The sequence below is a fragment of the Emys orbicularis genome, chromosome 2, assembly GCF_028017835.1.
Source record: "Emys orbicularis isolate rEmyOrb1 chromosome 2, rEmyOrb1.hap1, whole genome shotgun sequence".
Classification (NCBI taxonomy): domain Eukaryota; kingdom Metazoa; phylum Chordata; order Testudines; family Emydidae; genus Emys; species Emys orbicularis.
In genome coordinates, this window is record NC_088684.1 from 106,462,731 (window position 1) to 106,483,623 (window position 20,893).

General features: G+C 39.8%; 1 protein-coding gene across 2 annotated transcripts in view; it reads right to left on the reverse strand.

Moving 5' to 3' along the window:
- CARMIL1 (capping protein regulator and myosin 1 linker 1) overlaps positions 1-20,893 on the reverse strand; it is a 142,946-nt gene that overhangs the window by 121,289 nt on the left and 764 nt on the right. For both annotated transcript variants that reach the window (XM_065398768.1, XM_065398769.1), the window contains exons 2-7: positions 18,551-18,648; positions 18,137-18,207; positions 17,943-18,016; positions 10,643-10,718; positions 6,690-6,778; positions 2,638-2,732 (exon numbers count right to left, since the gene is read on the reverse strand). In XM_065398768.1, coding sequence (XP_065254840.1) covers positions 2,638-2,732; positions 6,690-6,778; positions 10,643-10,718; positions 17,943-18,016; positions 18,137-18,207; positions 18,551-18,648 — 503 coding nt within the window. The remainder of the gene's footprint in view (positions 1-2,637; positions 2,733-6,689; positions 6,779-10,642; positions 10,719-17,942; positions 18,017-18,136; positions 18,208-18,550; positions 18,649-20,893) is intronic.

Below are 20,893 nucleotides of genomic sequence, written 5' to 3' on the forward strand. Positions count from 1 at the left end.
ACTCCAACCCCAATTTTATGAGCATTCATGGCCCGCCATACAATTTCTATTCCCCGATGTGGCCCTCAGGCCAAAAAGTTTGCCCACCCCTGTCTTATAGCCTCATCAGCACGAGGCCCTGGGAACCAGTGAGCTAGGACCTAGGAAAAGGTAATAGTAGAGAAAAACAAACGCAGTGGAGCCATTCAAGTCTTGGATAAGCAGGAGGCTAAATTTTTTTAATCAGTCTGCCCCTTCTGGCAACATACAACAAAACTGGTGTCAGTTCCAGTAACAGAGCAGAAGAGAAAGACCAAGCTGCAACCAGGAATACAAGGAGAGCTTAATAAAAAGACAAAGTGCAGAGATGTTTTGGAACACTAAGGTGTTTAAAAGAAACCAAGGGTGAAATCCTGGCTCCATTCAAGCCAGAAAGGCCAGGATTTCATCTCTAGACTGCCAATACACTCCACAGGTACCTCACAAAATCTAACAGTGCAGTGAAGGGAATCCAAGCATGATTTAACACATTGTTCACAGTACAAAGCCATTACACTCAGCACTGTTTTTTTAACAGAGACTAATTGTTAAATCTCAAGTAAACAAAATAATCTTTTGGCATTATCTGCACACACACACCTGTTCTGATCTTCTCTTCGAGTAATCATAATCATTACTCGTTCCCTCCCTTATCATTCACATAACTGAAAACTACTACTAGTATTGAATACTCTGGTTGTTACATAATAACCGGGGTAAACTCCCAGTTCCTGTTGATGTGACAAGTTAAAAACAGAGATGTTTTCCATATTCCTTATCTGTAATTAACTATGATTTTGCACACATCTTCCTTATGACAAAGTCATATTGTTCCTTCCATTCGCACACACAATCTCTAGTACAATTTGCACACACAAGATACCAGAACCCCTGAATTCCTGCTTAGGTCTTATTTTGAATTGAATGAAATGCAACATTTGCTTACTGAAATTATATTTAATTTCTCTGCAATTTAAAATAGCCAAGTAACTTATTTAAATTTCTGCATTTTTAAGAAAATTAAACTTTTAACTGAATGGTCAGCTGAAAAGCTTTAACTAAGAAACTAGTCAAAATCCAAGTTTGTATGTCCATAATTAACTATTGTTTTGCCTAAATTTTCTCTCGTATGTCATTACTTCTGTCTGTTTTGAACTGTTCTCTTTGTAGCATGTGAAATACCCAGCCTGACTTATAGACAAAAGATCTTCCATTATATCTAGTCTGCTTATGCTTTTGTTTTTTTAATAAGAAAGAAACATAGTGAGCTTTCCTTTTAACCTACCTAAATCCAATTCTTAAAAAACAAAAGCAACAACTTGTATAAAATGTGACAGCCTTTTTCCTCCTCATGACTATTTATTGTAAAGAAGTTAGTGTGGTTACTACAAAGAGCTTTGGCTGGTCAAAAAAGGCTTTTCAAATTATATGGAAATGTTCACGAAAAATATTCCTGTGGTTTGAAATTCTGATTTCTCAACTAAACAATTTGAAACAAAAAATGGTGTTGATTCATTCTGAAACAAACTGAGTGGAATCTAACTAAAACACTTCCAAATTTGTGGGGTGAGCCCCACACCTTTCCCACTGTATAGAGAAAGGGAGAGATGGGGAGACTACCCACCCCCATTCGTCTTCCAGTGACAAGTGAACATTTTTTGTTTTGAATTTTTTCCTCAAACACAATATGAAACAAAAGGTTTTACAGAATAGAATTCCTATTTTTCAAGCAGCCCTATAAATGATGTATTAAGGGTGTGATCGTGAGAATGCCCTGTGCATGGAATGCTTAAGTGAAGTAAATGGGAAATCCATAAGCACGGTGCTTCCAGGATCAAGCTTAGACTGAAAATTTTATTTTAATTTAAAAATACAATTTTCAGTTTTTAGGGTGGAAAGAGAAGAAAGAAGGGATGGGCGTGACTTGAGTCTAAACTGAAATCACTCAGAAATTAAGGCCTAGATTCAGCAAAGCTGAATCTTTAAGCATGTGCTTGTCTCTCATTGAAGTCAACGGGATCGTTTTGCTGAAAAGGGACAGACTTACGTAGATACTCAGTGTAAGGGCTGCACTGACTGGGATGAATTGTTTACAATATTGAGCACTAGAAGGGAGCTCAAAAATTGACAGCTTCAATGCACTTAGAAATATTTATATAAGCACAGATGAATTAAAGAGGTAGTTCTATCTGCTAGAAAACATCTGGAATACATTACCCAAGGAACAAAGTTGTGTGTCACTCTCAGACGGTCCTTAAACCAATTCTATTACTTTTTAAAATATAGTATTTGAAACCCTTTCTTCTCTCTCCACCCCAGGCACAGTGCTTCTCCACTGTCAGCTAGCTCAAAAGTGATCTCTGTGAAGCCAAACAAGCCCAACTTTAATTAAATTCATGGTTACACTAAAACCGTTCAACACCTATTGGTAAATCTCAAACTAATAGACATTTGCAAATTAAAAAAAGAAAAGCAATTCGCAGTGACCTATGAGCAACAGATATTTACGATGCAATTACACCAAGCACAATGCTCTTATTATTCAGGCAAAGGGGAATGAAGTAGCACTAATCCTCTTATTTTGACTATATAAAAGGAAAAATGTAAATGTTATAGTACCTCTGTCCTCAAGAGGGTTGCTAGCAAGGTTAATTGTATGAAGTCCTGAGTTGGGATTATGGGCTAGGGCATTGGCCAGTTTCTGTGCAAAATCTCTGCAAGAAAATAAAACAAAAGAAGATTATTATATTATCTCCTGCATTAACACCATATTCAGAGGCTTAAAATGACCCAATTACTGGAAAGAAAGGAAATGGCCAAATTTGCCAGTTGCAGACACGTACAGTATTTCCCTTAGTTTAGTCACATCTATTTGCACAATTTGTTGTCTTTCAACAGCAATCTTTTAGTTATACATTATCCAATATCACACCAAAGGATGCCCATCCATAGCTCTGAGTTCCTTTGAGATTATATATATTATAAAAAAACAAACACAGCAAAATAGGAGTTCTAAAACAAACTGTCCAAAGCAGCCCCATTTCTCCCTCCGACCACATCATTTGATCATCAGTCATGTGATCAGTACAATTTAATCACTAGCATGCTTTCCCAGAAATCCTGCCCTCATGTGCATCGGTTCTCCATTGTACCTGCTCAAACAAAGAGGCTTTGCAGCATATCCAGAAGGTCAACAAACAGGGGCTATTTCTGACCTTGTGGCATAGGTGCAGGGGGTGCTGTAGCACTCCGTAGCTTGAAGTGGTTTCCATTATATACCAGGGTTTACAGTTTGGTTCAATGGCTCTCAGCACCCCCACTATACAAATTATTCCAGCATCTCTGCCTTGTGGGAGAGGAGGGGAGATAGAATTTCAGAAGAAAGGGGCCCTTATGGACAACTCTCTGCTCGCTCTCTTTTATAATCAGGAGGGTCAAGCTCAGGGGCCTTTGCTGATCACAACTGTGGCAAAATAGCCCAGGAAGGATCTAAGCTGTTTAGGTCTCTGCAGGTCTAAACAAACTCTCTAGACTCCACCCTGAAACCAATAGGCAGCTTTTAACCACTAACTCTTGGTTTAATCTGCTCTCTTTTCCTTACAATAGAAAGCTCTTATTTCCTGTAACCAAGAATGAGAGACAACATAGCTAAATACCTCATTAATTTTGTCAAAAGACAAGAACTCACTTAAGGGCAAATCCTGCCTACAGAGCACAACCTAAGTGATTGTTCTGTCCACGAGGGGGTACATAAGAACCAATAGAGCAGGAATCCTCTCTCTGGATATGGAGTAGCAGCGGAGCCCTGAAACTGCAGTCACCTCAGCAGTGTATGGCCAATGATGGTCATGTGCACCTTTGAAACAGTGAAGTCCTGAGAGGTTTTTTTTTTTTTTAAAAATATTGGGGAGAAATGAACAAAGCGGATGTCAATAGGGAGCAAGTAACCATATCCATCAGTTTATCGCAGGCAAGACATGATCATGGGCTGACCCAAGATAGTGTCATCCTTAAAGGCAGGTGATATTTGAGCACAGACACTCACTAAGGAGAAGGTGCTGTGTATTGTCAGGGCCTATACTGTTTTGAGCTTTAAGAACTTTTTACAACTAATTTCCTCCTTCATTCGTCTCTTATCCCTTAGCCACTATTATCACCACAACATTTTTGTCTGTCTCGGGGCTTGATTCAACACTCCACCCTAATTTATGTCCCTTCCTCATACTGCCATACCCACAGACCAAAATTTCCTAACATACCCCTCCTTCCCTTTAGTGCTGGAAGGGTGGCACTGGCCAGGAAACCATCCAGCCAACTCTGCCAGATTTCTGCCAGCAGACAGGTCCCCAAGCACAAGGATTATGCTCCTGTGGCTATCTTCTGCCACACTAAGGTGACAAGCCTTAGCAAACCAGAGAATCCAGTCCTCTGATTATTATATGCACCCCATTCTTCCAATTTGGCCTACTTAGTTAGTGTACCTTATTTCAGCCAACTCACTAAGCTTCTACTGCACTGTCCTTACTCGTCATTCTTCCTTTTCAACTAAAAGTCAATATCCTTGCTGGATAAGTTCTGTCCCGATTACTCATCTAAATAGTTATCAAAATGCCACTTTCTGCTTTACATAGGGAAACTTCCCAAGGAACAAAGAGCGATCTCTCCTCATGTTTGTTAGGATTATACAGCAGCGGTTCTCAACCAGGGGTATGTGTATACTTGGAGGTACACAGAGATCTTCCAGGGGGTACCTCAACTCATCTAGATATTTGCCTAGTTTTACAACAGGCTACATATAAAGCACTAGCAAAGTCAGTACAAACTAAAATTTCATACAATGGCTTGTTTATATTGCTCTATACTGTACACTGAAATGTAAGTACAATATTTTTTTCCATTTGATTTATTTTATAATTCTATGGTAAAAATTTAAAAGTAAACAATTTTTCAGGAATAGTGTGCTGTGACACTTGTATTTTTATGTCCGATTTTGAAAGCAAGTAGTTTTTAAGTGACATGAAACTTGGGGTACACAAGACAAATCAGTCTTCTGAAAGGGGTACAGTAGTCTGGAAAGGTTAAGAGCCACTGTCTTACATATTTGGGATAAAATTTTCAAAAGCACATAGAGTGACTTGTGTCCCATTAAAAGCCAATGGGACTTAGGCACTTTTCAAATTTACCCTTAGTAGCATTTCTCAACTCGGACTATGGAAGTGGTCATAACTCCCTAAAAATGCTTTGTCTGTAGCCTATGCCAAGTGAGGATAGCCAGTATCAATGGGATGGATACATTTCTTCCCAGCAAATAGGCATTATAACCTGCAGAACTGAGAAATACACCTTTACAGGGACAGATAGCTAATGCTGATCACAGCAGAGAGAGACAAGGTCAACGTGCCAAGTACTCTGAATGTATATGATGCCACAAAATCAAAAGTCTCAGGGATGATTGTCAGTCAAGCTCTATTAAAGTCAAAACCAGACCTATATATGACACGTTAATGTAGGCAACGTGCCAGGACAGTCAATAACCTTATAATAGTATCAAATAGTTTACTGTGTAAAATGACACAAAATATGAAGAAATTAATGATACAGTCAGTTACTTGTTACATTTTGAATGATGGACATTAAGGCACTGAACTGGGGATCAGAAGATGTGTTTAATTCCAACCTCTACCACAAACTTCGAGTGACCTGGGGAAAGTCACTTACTCCCTAGTGCTTATGTTTCCTATTTGTAAAAGGAGGATAATACTTCCTTTTTCCCACCCTTCTGGTTTGTCTGTTTAGATTAGTAATTCATTGGAGCAAGGACTGTGTCTTACTATCTGAATATACAACTCCTAGCACAATGGGTTGGGGCAGCTATATGCTACTCCAACTCTAATATGGAGTACACAATGTACTTCTAAAGGGCCACAGCAAATCCTAGTTGACAAGTTTAACTTTTGGGCTAATTCCTAGAGACTGTAAGAATTTGCTGCCTCTCTCACAAGAAATGGAGGCGGTTAAGGTACTGAAGTAGTGCTGGAGTATTTAAGCATGAAATCGCATTATTTCTAAATGTCTTCATTTTTTATGACTACTGTAAGAGGTTTATTTTTTGTTTGCTTTTTAAGTACCACAAGTAAAAGTATAGAGAAGTATATTTTCTAGTTTGAATATTAGGATATATTCATTCTATCTTAACAGACAGTGTCCCCCACCAACATAAAAAAATCCATACTGCAATCTGTTGTCCAACAGTATTCCTTATTATAGCGAAGAAACTGAACATAGTGTTTTCTAAAAGAGCATCAAGTTTTTCATATCAATGTTGGCAACTAAATTTTGAGAGGAAATCATGAGTTATTTAAGGTTCAAATGACTTCTAAAACTGTCTGTTCTGCACAGCTACCAGCTGTTCAGACAGCTTCCTTGTTTGTAAAGGAACAAATAAGTATAAGTAACAACCTCATTTTCACAGGTGCTAACACATGTAGCCCCCAGAGACTCCAGTGCAGTTTGTGAACACTTACAACCTCTGAAAAATATGACCATGAGCTCTTTGGAACAGGGTGGTAATTTTTGTATTAGCTATTTTACCAGTTCTATCACACAGTCTACTTTCTATGGTCCTATGGGTAAATCATAACTAATGTAATTTTTTTTAAAAAATTACTTACGTTCTAAGCCCGGCATTCTCTAATACCAATTCTTCCAATCGATTGGATCTACTCACCACTCTCAGGATCTGCTCACAGACATCAGTGGACTGCCATGAAAATGATATAACAATATTACTAAAGCAAAAACATTCTTACATCACCGAAAATATACAGCTGTAAGCTAGGAATAGCCTCACGTAATGAAGCCTTGGCCATAACTGGATCTCCTAGTCACCACAATACAAAAAATAATAATAGTAGCAGAAGCCTCCAAAACCCAGTAAGAGGACATAAGATAGCAAAATTCATTTGGGAAAGATTCTAAGTGGGAAATTGGTATGTGAGAGGCAAACTAACAGAGACTCACTCAAGGTGTAGGCCAACAAAACAGGACAAAACCTTATTTCCGACAGAAAAACTGTGTGATTAATAATATTACTTATTTAAAAACTTTGTGTCCATGATAATCTTTTACAGAACAGACATAATTAATAAGCCTGAACTAGAATGACCACAAAACCAGAAACAGGAGTATCACAATGCAGACCCACAAGGGACACATTCTGGCTGCAGGCACTCCATGAAAGAGCTTTGTGGTTGGGGAGTGTGCTCCAGGTATTTTAGTGTGGATCCTGCTAACCCACACCGAGCCATTACAGACCCCACCATGTTTACATTAGTCATATTTTGTAATAAGTAATTTGCATGGGCAGCTGTGGGATCACGATGAGCCATAACAGAGTAAAATAAAGCTGCTTTTATGCTATTAATTTGCTAATGTTGGAGAGGATAAAGGTGAAGAGAGAAATGTTGTAGTTTTAAATTTTTACTTCAGCTGTGATCCCAAGATCAATATACAACAAATAATACTATCGCCTCACTTTTATTTTATTCTTTTGTTTTGCTTTTGAACTCTGGTCCCCCAACATACAAAATCAAGGTTCCATTAGAGGTCTGAAGCTGAGCTTTTGTCATGACCATGACAGCGAAGATGATTTTGCTCAGGCCAATAAATCATTCCCCATTAAAAGTGCCCCCACGACACTCGTATTGGGGTCTGAGAGTCTACCTGGTGTCTGACCCCACAGCTCAATCAATTTCTAAAGCTAAATTTCTTAGCCTTTTAGCTTTTCAGTCTAGTTCTCAACTCATTTAAAAAAACAACAACTCTACAACACAGAGGGGAGAAAAATCTACTTTCAGTCCTCCTTTTACACGCAGATTGTACTGGTGTTTTAAGGACTGTCACTTTTCTATCACCACAGGCATTGATCTGCACTCTTATATTTTAGTAACTGAGAATATGATCAATGTTGGTATACCAGTGTGATTACAAATGAGTGGTTTAATCTGTTTGTGAGAAAGGTACAGCGGTGTCTACCAAAGACAGTGCCATAGTGGGAGATGCAAAGAGCAGTACATAGTATTGATTCTGGATTTGTTTTTCTTAAACTGGCTCTCAGTAATGTCATTATAATGTGGATTTAGCAATCAATCAGCTTTTGTATTATCCTCCGGATATTTTTGACTGCCAGCTTGAGTGCATGGAATTAAGGAGTTACTTTAAGAAATGGGTTTATTTTAGAGCTGTACAAAACTTGCTAATTGGATTCAATCAGTTTCAGCAAATCAAAGACACTAGGTTCCGTTTGCTAAGATTGCATCTCCTGTGGTTTGTTTGAAAAGTTTTATGTTTGTACAAACACCAGAACACCAAAGAAACCTCAAGAAAATCCCAGCAAAATAAAACCATTTCCTAAAGAAACCATAGTTGTATCACGCTTTCCCTCTACATATATTCTCTAATACACCCCTCCCCAAACACGGCCCCATGTCCCTCCTCATCCCGTTGCCCCACCAGCAACCCTTCAGGTGCCTGTTTGGTGGGCCTCACTGAGCTTTACTACGTGCCCAAAGCTTTCAGGTGGTTGACTGAAACCATCACTGGCTCACTCCCAGATTTTCAAGGGATGGACATCAAATAAGCTTGTTGTTATTAAACCCCTGCACACAAAGGTCCATATTGGTGTCCTGAGAAAAGTGCAATGTCTGACAGCAACCCTAATCAGCTCCTGGAACAGGAAATTGTCCAAGCACTGCTGGTTTTGAGGTTTCCATGCTAAAAGGTTTCACACCACTGTAGTTAGCTTAGTGATCATGAAAGCAAAGGGCTAATTGTCACTCAAATTGAGAGACAAGGTGGGTGAGGTAATATCATTTTTGGACCAAGTTCTGTCAACTTCCTACCTTGTCTCTCTAATATCCTGGGACCAAAATAGATACAACTACACTGCATATTCCAATTGAGAGTCAGACAAGGCAGTACTAAGTAGAACTTGTTGAAAAATTGGATATTTTACCCCGCAGAAAATTTTGACAAAATGAAGACAAAAGCTTAGTTGTCTAAATTTTCAACATAAAATTTTGATTTTGGCAGAAATGCAAATACCCAAAGATTTCAGATAAAAAGCAAAGATTCCAATTTAAAAATGCTGCTGTAGTACCTCATGGGAGTTGTAGTTTGGATACCTTATGCTCCCACTCTCCTCTATAGGGCAGGTTCCCTAGTCAGAATACGTCTCTCGTGATGCACCACAGTCCCCCTCTTGGTGAGGGGTGCATCATTGGAGATGTAGTCCAGCTAGGAAGCCAGGCCCACAGAGCAGAATAGGGACATGAGGCACCAGAACTTCAAATCCCATTAAATACTGTAGTGACATGTCCATATCAAACTATTTGATCATTAGTAGAAATAGAGCAGTCTTTGGGTGCTTGGGTGTGGTTTTTTTGGTTTTTGTTTGATTGTTTGTTTGTTTTTAGGAAGAAAAATGGAAATTTTCCACAGAAAGCAGACACTTTTTGTGATTTTTTTTTTTTTCAAAAACCAATTTTCCATCACAAACAATTTTGATGGAAAATTTTTGATCAGCCCTAATACTGACCAAGCTTCTCTGAATAGCTTTAACAATATACTTCAATTGAGACTTGCAATACTACACTATTTCAATTTCAGTCCTGAGTCTCTGAAGCAGAGACTACCAATTGAGCCACATTCTTTGGTGGTGGTTTTATGATATGTACCTAGACCAAGATAACCCAACTCAATTCCACCTCACTTTAACGTCAGGATTTGAAACTAGGTCTCCAAAGAAGAAAGGAAAGTGCACTTTCTACATTTATTCTTAAGCCTCTTAAAGTTATTTTCAGATACCACAGCTTTCAGTACATCACTAGCAATCAGGTTTTCATGTAATGTGACACTACTGAGGGGAAAGCTACAAGCAAATTTTTGAGGTCAATAAATTTGCACCAATTCAAATTTGGTCCTTCATTTTTATGATCCACAGACTCCAATTCTCGATATGAAGAAAGATTTTTGGGCAGGCTTGAAAAACAATAACTGCATCTGGGAGAATTAACCTTAACATTTTAAATAAAAAAGTTATTTTGATTTATTAAGTTTAAAGTCATCTAATAATCAGCCATTTTTAACAGCTTCTTCCAGTCCACCTTGCTGGTTTGGGGGAACAATGTAATTATCTTACAGGATTACATATTTATTATTAAATCTGACTGTCTTCACTCCAAGAAAGTGGATGCTTCTTTTTCATCAGGATGTAATGCAGAGTGAGAGGAAAGACTACTTTCAATAGTGCAGGAGCAGTGCAAACACAATCCAAATATCCCCCACTCCCCAAAATGGTTTCTTATTTAGTCATACAATACTGCTGAAAACAGCTAAAAATAAGCAATGAAGTATTTTGTGGCATCACTATATCAAATCAACTTTGTAAACTTTATTAACTAAATGTTATTGCAAGTTGATTTTTAGAAAAAAATATTTTCCAGCAGACTGAGTCTACTCAGCTTTCCATTGATAAATAAATGCATCTTTCTGAGAACGGTTACAGTGTGCTATAAAATACAGCAAAGCCAGATAACAGTAGATGCACCTTCATTTTATTACTTACTAATTTCAGATCCTTAGAGGACAGCTTTGTAAACCACTGATTGTATTCCAGGGCAGCAACTATAGGTATTAAGTCTCTAGAAAAAGAAAAATGTTTTTAAACACTGTTCACACTTATTGTCAAGTTGGTCAGCTGAACACTTATTCTTATATACTTAATTTACTTTGACTCTTTCTTAACAGTCAATTATCAGGATTTTAGAAAGCTCTGCATTCTAAAAATACAAATAGTGGAGAGGGGAAATCAATTGGATTTGGTATGACTTGTCTTAATTTTAATATGAACTTTTTGACTGGTCAAATAATATCCATATGAATATTTAAACCAGGAAATTGTCTGAGCTGACATCCCTAGTCATACCATTACTTTTTCTTCAGCCTGTGACATATTTAAGCTTCTTAATCACCATTAATTATAGTTGAGCATGATACTAAAAGCTTTTTGGCAGCCTGATGATTTAATATAATTCTGTGACTGACTAATTCTAGTCAACATCTCCTTGTCTCTTCTCTCAAGTCATATCCCCCAAGGAAACAGGGGCCGTGCAAAAGGATAATGTAACGTTCAGCACAAACCCTCTCCTAATTGTAAAAGGGATTTCACAAATGAAATTCTAAATGATTCCTGGTTCCCTTATTCCAAGATTCTTAATTTGATCTGCTCTCCTTCTGTTAGTTTCTCCACAAATAAACACTGATAAAGGCATGCTGTTAAAAACCTTTGCATGCAACACCGGAGCAGAATAACATATCAAATATTATCATAGCATTTAGTATGCTACGTAGTAATACTCAGCAGTCAGATAATCTTCCCCTCCCCCACATTAATACATATGGGGGGGGGGGGGACACACACAAACTCACACACACAAATCACTCTATAAACCCTTGTCTTGCACAGTAGAAACTAGGACATACAGTAGAACCTCACAGTTACAAACACCTCAGGAATGGAGATTGTTCATAACTCTGAAATGTTTGCAACTCTGAAGAAAATGTTATGATTGTTCTTTCAAAAGCTTACTTTAAATGAAACAGGCCCAGAAACAGTTTCTTTACCTTGTAAAAAAAAAAAAGTTTTTTTAAACTTTCCCCTTTTTTGTACTCAGGGCCGGTTCTAGGTTTTTTGTCGCCCCAAGCAAAAATATTTTTGGCTGCCTCCCACCCACCCCACCTGCATCCCCTGCTGCCCCAGCACTGGGCTCCCCCCCAACAGTGCTGACTCCGCACGCTCCCCCCTCGCCTCCATCCGGTCCGGCGCTGGCAGGGTTGGGGTAAGCAGCGGGGCTCCTGGGCCGCGCCTCAGCCCAGGGTCCCTCCAGCCAGGGCTCCCGCCTCCAGGACCGGCCAAGACCTGGGAGAGCAGAGCCGGGGGACCGCCCCGGCAGGGGGCTGAGGAGCCGGGGCAGGGTTGCCCCAGAGGGAGCGGAGCCCCGGAGAGCGGGACGCGGGCCCCGCACGGCAGCACCCTGCCCTCTATGGCCCCGCTGCTGCTGCTGCTTCTGGCCGCCCTGCCGCAGTCCCTGGACGGCTCGGGCTGCTTCGCTCAGCCCCGGCTGCGGCGCTGGGGGGCGGCCGCCCTGCGGCATCTGCAGGCGGCTCTGTGTGCCCTGAGGGGCGGCCCCCACCCGAGTGTCCCCCTGCTTGGAGCCTGCCCGGCCCAGCCACAAGGTGCGGGTGCTGCTCCCTCGTGGCGCGAACTGCAGTGGCCCCAGGGCACGTTGCACTCCTGCTGCCAGGGGCGGCTCTAGGCTTTTGCCACCTGAAGCAAAAAAAAAAAAAAAAAAAAGATGGCCAGAATGCCGCCCTTGAAAATGTGCCGCCCCAAGCACGTGCTTGGTTTGCTGGTGCCTAGAGCCGGCCCTGTTTGTAGTAGTAGTTTACTACTAATACAGTACTTTACTGCATTTGCTTTTTTTTTTTAGTCTCTGCTACTGCCTGATTGCGTACTTCTGGTTCCAAATGAGGTGCGTGGTTGGCCAGGCAGTTCAAAACTCTGGTATTCGTATTCTGAGTATTCTGAGGTTCTACTGTAGCTACTGTATATGTAAATATTCTAAATCTACCTAGTGCTAGTGCAAACTGAACTTCAATCTTCATGGGGCACAATCTGTAAATATTAGCTTTTTTGACTGTTCTTTCCCAAGCTTTCGATCCAGGAGCATGCACTGGCAGGCATCTTCTCTGTACACACAGCTCCTCTTCCCTTTATTCCCCCCCCCCCCATTTACCTGTTTTATTTCAATCATTTTTGGTGGGGATATTTAAAAAGTGGAGACTCAGATGCACCTGTGATTCTAATGAATGTTTCAGACAAACACTGACTAGACTATATACTTTCAGGAACTGTGGCTTTCTATATTCTGAAATATAAGGCCATCTCTAAAGCAATAAGAGAATGACGATGTGCAGCAAAATAATGTTGTACACCAACTGTAAAGCTAATATACAAGGTTATTTGTATAGTCTAGTTTAGATATAGAAATATGGTACACCACAAGGAATGGGCCTATTGCCCATGTTGTTCAATATATACATGAAGCCTCTTGGTGAATTCATTTCCAAACATATAGTACAGTATTATCTGCATGATGATAATGATGATACACAAGGATTTATCTCTTGTCCAACAGCTTCTGCAATTTTGGTCTCAGCTGTGAAGTAGTATTTGAATATTGCTAGATGTATAAATCAGGACTATTTCACCTTCAAGCCTGGAAAAACAGAAGTCTTGCTTTTGAGTAGAGGTCATCTATACAAAACAAGCTTGTTTCTCCTGTGTGACTCCACTTGATGGGATTAGTATGAAGGTAATGAATCAGGTTAAGAACCTTGGTGTCTCTTTTGTCATTGCCTTGGCCTTGGAAAACTAGGCATGGGACATGGTACAAACGCAGACTTATTTTTCTGTTGTGCAATTTGTCTCAGGTACACATATTTATACCATAATGACCTCGCAACAGTAATATATGAACTTTGTGGTCAGAAGAGCAACTGTTGCAATTCCTTCTTTGCAAGGTTTTCAGTAGTGCTGCTCCATCAACCAGCTACAACTTATTCAACATGATTGCTCACTCATTTGAGCTATCGTGATCCTAAAAAAATCCATTTTTAAAAATATTGTCTGTCTATAAAGCGACGGATGACTCTAAACTGACACTGCTGATTTATAAATCCTTAATTCCTGCCCCTAATTATATTCGAGACCTACTCCTATCAACTTATATGACTGGTATCAGTACCTGCGCTCACACAACTCAGCTGTTTAGGGATCCCATCTTCCCACCCATCATGCGTGAAGATGGCAAGACAACTACTTTCTACTGTGTAGAACTTGCTCCCCAAGGAAATCTACCTAATTTCATCCTTCACATTTTGGATGAACCTTAGGGTATTTTTGTTTAATTGTATTTGAAAAGGTGCTTCTGAATGCTGTCAGCCCTACGTCTATTACTTTCCCTCATTTCCAATCCCTTCTTTGCCTGTTCTTAATTCTCTTCTCCCCCTCACTCATTCTTGAGATTTCGATTTTAAAAAAATGATATTTTATAATATTTTTATTACATTTTGTTTTGATTACATTGTGTATGCTGTACAGTGACATCAGTGCTTTTGCTGGGAAATGAGAACGAATGCTAAATAAAATGATTAATTATTGATCATTTCCAAAAATAGAGATTTTCCACAACTTTTCTTCACTAATTTATATTTAGTTACTTATATTTACAAGTTAGTGTGTTAACTACTTCGCTATTGAAAAATAAAGGGTAATTTACAAAAAGAATACTGTACACAACACAAAAGCATTAAAGGAAATGCAGAAAATCTCAGTAAGTCTCAACAATGCCAAGCTTTGCCACCACATTCATGTTTTTCAACACCTTTGTCCCCAGTCTGTTTAAAGGTGGTGAGAAATCTAAATACTGAAATATTTTTAAAACAAAGAACACAAGTTTCCAATTGAAGGTTGCTCACGCTTTCCCCAGACAATTCATAGATTTATGGGAAGTTCAAGCATACTAAAATATATGCTTTCCAAGTGAATATTCTGCTGCTAAGCTAAGCAAGCTCTTTGCACTTTTTTTTTTGTTTTTTTTTTTGGGTAGGTTAAACAATTTTCTGGTTCACAGCACAATACACCTTCGAATAAAACGTAAGAAGGAGTATTCCCATGTGGCGAACTCTGTTATACAGTGCTACTGTGTTAAACAACCTTGGTTCCCAAACTCTTATCTATAATTCATGAAATTTTATGCTGACCTCTAGCAGAAATGCGCACCTGCAAAACAGGTTTAACAGAAATATTTAACATTGCAGGAAAAATATAAAAAGCATTTGTGCAGTGCATGGAATGCATGGTAATAACATTGAGGTAGGGTCACCACTTTATTTCCTATCACCATGACATATCACTGTATTGTTACCTCACAAGACAGGGTGCTGAGCTACAATAGTTTTCATAGCATTTTAGTGATCCTGAAAGTCTGGTCTGAAGGATGTATGATAGTATTGTAAAAATCAAGACTCTCACTAACGTTGGTAAATTAATATTATTGTTGCTTATTCATAGCACCCTCAGTGTTCTAGACACATTACAAAACACATACAAATATTCTTTTTGCCCTGAAAATCTTATCGGGTCAGACTGGGATCTCGGATCTCATAACTAGTATCTTTAATTGATACTATAAGATCTTGGCTTCCCAACAGTTTGTACCAGCATTTTAGCAGGTTTCCACACACAAATTCTCTCTTATCTAATTTCCAAATCTTGGGATGCTGCAGTGGTCTTGTCCTGTGATCACAAAAGGCTTTGTGACTTGTAAATGTCCCTTAATAACTATTTGATCTTTGATCTGGAGCAGTAATAAGCCATCTGCTAGAAATTATCATCATCTTAAAATGATATTCTGATTCCCTACCTATTAATCTTTGGACCACAAAACTCAATGTTGCATTCTCTGGTGCATCTTCTGCAACACAACTGCATGTGCTCCAATAAGTCTGTTAATCAATTCTTTTCAGATCTTAGGACGCCTGTCATCCAAACCAGCTGATTTGTACCATACATGCTTCAGTTTTTCAAGTACTACTTTTATCTGCTCATCAATAGATAATACTTTTACAGGATCTTCCTTACTTACTAATGGTTCAAACTTCTTTTCTATATAAGTAAGGAAGTCATTTTTAAATAATTTTTTCATAACCTCATCTCATTTACTGATGAACCCCGACATTCTCTCTGGTATTTTTCACCTGCAATACATTTTAAACTATTATGCTTCTTTGCCTGTTTGGCTTGTATGGAATGATTCTGCTGTTTTGCTGTCCTTATCTTGCCTCAGGAAACCTTGACTGAATATTCTTATTTGCCTGCCTCCTGCTTTTCCCTTTTCCATTATAAGATTTTAAACCTCAGCTTTCTGGCAGATTCTTATTTCTTTCATGCTTCTTTCAGAGAAACTGCAGTCTGCCACACCTTAATTATAGTGTCTCAATGTTTCCCTGTTTTCTTCCAGACCGGTGGAATTTAAATTAAATATTTCTTCCCACTGCATCTTACATACTACATGTATTCAAAATTAGCTTTCCTGAAAACCACTGTCCTTATACTGCTGCATTCAGTGAACCAAATTTCATACTTAGCAGAACTCAAGCAGTTCATATTCACTGTTTCCAGGCTCCCCAATTATTCTCAATTATTATTTTTTTTCTATCAGTGAGCACATTCAGGATGACTTCCATTCCAGCTGGAGTCTCTACTTTCTGAACAACAGGTAATTTCTAAATTTTCTGCAGACTGTTGGCAAAACTAATTTCCCCTACTCTACACACAAGGGGAAGGAGACTCTGCAGGAGCAAAGGCAAAACAGTTTGACTCTTCACTTTATTTAGGAGATGTAGAAAGGAACCTTCAAGTTGTCGTGCCTCAGACAGAAAAATATCTATTGGCTAATTTCATGAGTAAGTCAAATTTAAAAAGGTGAACTCAGATGGAAAAAAACACAGACAAACTCACTGCACTGCCCTTGTGGAAAAAAAGGAAGTAAGTAAGTACGCTCCAAAATGAAGTATGCTCTGCATGGCTTTTGTGCTGATGGGGAAGAACGGTTTTGTAGAAGCTAAACTGAGGGGTAAGACCACTCCATCAGGCAACCCCCAACTGACAGCTCTCAGACTATCTCCATTTTACATGGGAAAGGATCAACCCTTTAGGAAGGACTAGTTAAGATGAAAGGAGAAAATTATGACTTTCAGAGTATTATTATTACTCCTGGGAGAATTCTGTGCCACTGCAATTCTGTGTCACTGGGTACATGCAGAATTCATGTCCTCTGCACATTTTTTTTTCTCTGCAGAAAATACATTCTGCTGGAGAGGCGCTGCAGTTATGCCTTTCGCCCACCAGGGGCTGCTGTGGTGTCAGACGGAGGGCAGTCAGCTCACCAGCTGGAGCCAGCCAGCTGTTCATAGGAAGGAGGAGAAGGTGCATTCATCACAGCACCCTACCCACAGGCACGGGACATGGGGGGGGGGGGGCAGACAGAGCAGGACACATGGGGCTGCGGGGGGGGTCACACAGACTGGGATTCAGAAGAGCTAGTGGGGGGGACAGACTGGGGCAAGGACTGAATGGGAGTGGGGATGCAGAGCCACATGGGGACTCGGGGGTGGCTGAATGGGGGTGCACAGACACATGGGGATAGGGGGAGGAAGGGTGGCTGAGTGGGGGTGCAGGGACACATGGGACGGCGCAGATGTGCCTGACTGAATGGGAAAGGCTAGGAGTCAGTCAGGGTCTGCATGGGGGAGGCTTCCTAACGACCCCTTCCTCCTTCAGCCCCCCAAAAATCCCGTTCCATGCTTTTCCCACCCACACCCAACACTACTCCAAGTTCACTCCCAGGCTCCTTCCCAGCAATTACGTCCCTCTCCTTCAGCTCCTCCATTGCTCCTGACTCCCCTAAGCCTTTGCACTGTTTCTGAGGGATGTGGGAAATCCGTTTCTGTATTGTAGTTTAAATGAATTATTACTCAGAGTTCTGTATTAATATGCCTAGTAAGGAATCTATTTGTCAAAAAACATTTCCTGAATCTTTTTTGTTTTCTGTATTATTATAGACATACTTGCTGACAGGTATTTTGAAAAAAATTACCAAAATAATTGAAACTGGGATGATTATATTGTATTATTCTGACAAATAAAATATGCAGAATTTTATAATATTGGGTGCAGAATTGTTAATATTTTGATGCAAAATTCCCCCAGAAGTATATTATACTTATTGAACATTGTTCACCTGTGGTCAAGATGGCTGAAGTCTTGCAAATTCAACTCCCTGGTATCTTGGGTCAGATAGATTGTATCCACATCCTGTTGTAAATGCACAAAAACACATCTTAGGAAAACTGTTTTTCTTGGTTTCACAGTCTGCAGCTTCTCATTTTTTGTATAGTTAGCTGAAATAAACCTCAGTGTGAGATACATACTTACCCACTGTACCTCTTCCCTATATGGAAATCCAAGCCAGTCACAAACACATGCATACATTTGTGAAAATCCCCCTGGAAACAAAATAAAAGAACACTTTTCACTACAGCAAATAACAAAAACAGTATGCACAATGTTTCAAAACTCACCCTCATTCCCTCTCAGAAACCTATCCATTATACTGCAGGCAGAAGCTGAAACAGACCAAGACTATAGTATGCTGTCTATCACATACGGCAGGTTGCAATGAAGCTTTAAAAATAGCATCTTCATCCACCAATCAGGAGTCCACTCTGTGCTAATTACACCTTAAAACTAAATTACACCTTTACTGGGTTCTGCCAGAAATAGAATGGAACTTCCTGACGCTGATGATTCCAACTTTTTTACATTTCAGCTTTAAAATTTCATTCTTACCACAAGGTCCCAGTTCTGTTACAGTCTGGCTATCCCACAGCGCCTGGAGATTAGCCAGTCTTTCTGAGGGCTCCATAGTTACTTTTTTCATGATTCTCCTACATGCAAGAGGGAAGACATGCTTGATTTTAAGAAGTTTGTACATGTGTGTCCACATATATATCACACACACAAATCTTACATGTGTTTTAAATATAATCGTATGTATTTGTCATATGTTTGTGCACATAAAGGAAAATATTAGCATCTTTAATACACCTCAAGTCTATTCCTCAAACCCAAATGTAAAGCTGCAGAAACAGTAAAGTCAGGTCTGCACTACAGACTTATATCAGTGTCACTATGTCACTCAGGGGTGTGAAAAATCCACACCCCTAGCGACAGTTATACCAACCTAACCCCTGGTGTAGACAGCGCTGTTGGTGGGACAGCTTCTCTCATCGACACAGCTACTGCCAGCTACTGCCTCTTCTGGAGATGGATTAACTAAGCTGGGGGGAGATGCTGTCCTGTTGGCGTGGGAGCATCTTCACTTAAGCACTGCAGCTGCGCCGATGCAGCATTTTAAGTGTAGACCTGCCCTAAGTATTTATTTTTCCCTTCTCCCGTCCAGTGAGCTAATCCCAGGACTCCTGGAGTGATCTATCCCATTTCCCTCACACTAGCAAGGGCAAACGACTCAAAGCCATGGCTCACTGAAACAACGTAGCCTCATGGCATCTGTCCACTAATTCAAGGCCCCCAAAACAACAGGGCTACTGTGTTTGATTATATAGTCATTACCGCCTGAGACCATGCTGCAACTGTGTCTCTTTTTTTAGACACAGTCTTCAACTGTAGTTCTTATCGTGCATAGCCCTTCTGACACCAAAGGCTCAATTATTCCTGTTCTGTACCTGGCTCATCTCTTGCTCCCATTATTTTACATCACCAATGAGAGTAATGGCCACACTTCCAATGCTGCTGTTTCTACAGAGCCACATGTGAAAGTTTCTGCTGAAATATTAAATACTGTGCCAAAGAGCACGAGGACTCCTGAAGGGCTACATGTACTCAGGGGATCACACTTTGGCTACCTTGGTTCTAACCTCTATATTCAAATAGTTTTCTTTCCTCTCCAAAAAAATTAGCCCCTTTGCCTTTATTCTTAAGAAATATCATCATGTTTGTCTGAGGGGAAGAACAGACATGTATCTTCCCTCTGTTCAGTAAAACTCTAGAATAAGTTGGCAACAGGTGCTAATGGCGTGATGCATCAATTGCTTTCCCCTACAGACCTACGAATGTCAACTTCCTTGGCATATAGGGTATGTGGTTACAAAGCCCTTTGGATGGATTCTGGTCTGACCTCAGCTTTACAACAGCAAATATTCACTGACTTGACTTTGAGAGTCTGTTGATTGACACCAGTTTGACAGCAGAATCACACCTGGCTTTCCTCCCCTCCTCCCCCCTGAACCAAGATCTCTGTATAGTTTCACAAAATGCTGCAGCAAATGTCACCAAGGCAGCCCAAGAGAAAAAGGTACAAAGTCCAAAATAATTAAATAAGATGTTGAGAGATATGCAGCTTTGAAGTCCCCTTCCTTCCATTCCCTTTCTCCATTTTGGATACAGTATCTCTAGCTGTTCCTGCCAACAAATTGCCTTATTATGAGCCTGAAGAAGAATTTTAGTCTCCATCATGGTAAACAGTAGTGATGCCTCAGAGATTTAAAATAAGAAAGGAAGAAAAAAGTACCAGTTTAAATTTAGTGACTATTTCCTACTCAACCTACAGGAAAGTTGAGTAACACAGGATGCAAAGTGGAGAGAAAACAATAAATGACTTCTGCTGTGTCATTTACATTTTTCTGGAGTGTGAGTACACCTCTACCCCGATATAACGCGACCCGATATAACATGAATTTGGATATAACACGGTAAAGCAGCGCTCCAGGGGGGCGGGGCTGCACGCTCCGGTGGATCAAAGCAAGTTCGATATAACGCGGTTTCATCTATAACGCGGTAAGATTTTTTGGCTCCCGAGGACAGCGTTATATCGGGGTAGAGGTGTATTAAAACTATTACTTGTGAAAGTGTTTGTCAAGAGGAAAACTATATTTTATAGGGAGCATATATATGTTTGTTGTTTAAACTCTTAGAAAATTAGGAGTAGAATGGAGAGTAGCAGAGTGATAAGATCTGGGAGGCACCAACTAAAATGGGGCAGGGAGAAAGACAAGGAACCAAGTGAGAACAAAGTGAAGAAAATAAAAGAAAAACTATTCAGCATTGATGTAGGATGAAAGAATGCAGGAAAGGAGCATGGCAGAGATAGGAGAAAGGAAACAGAAGGTAGGA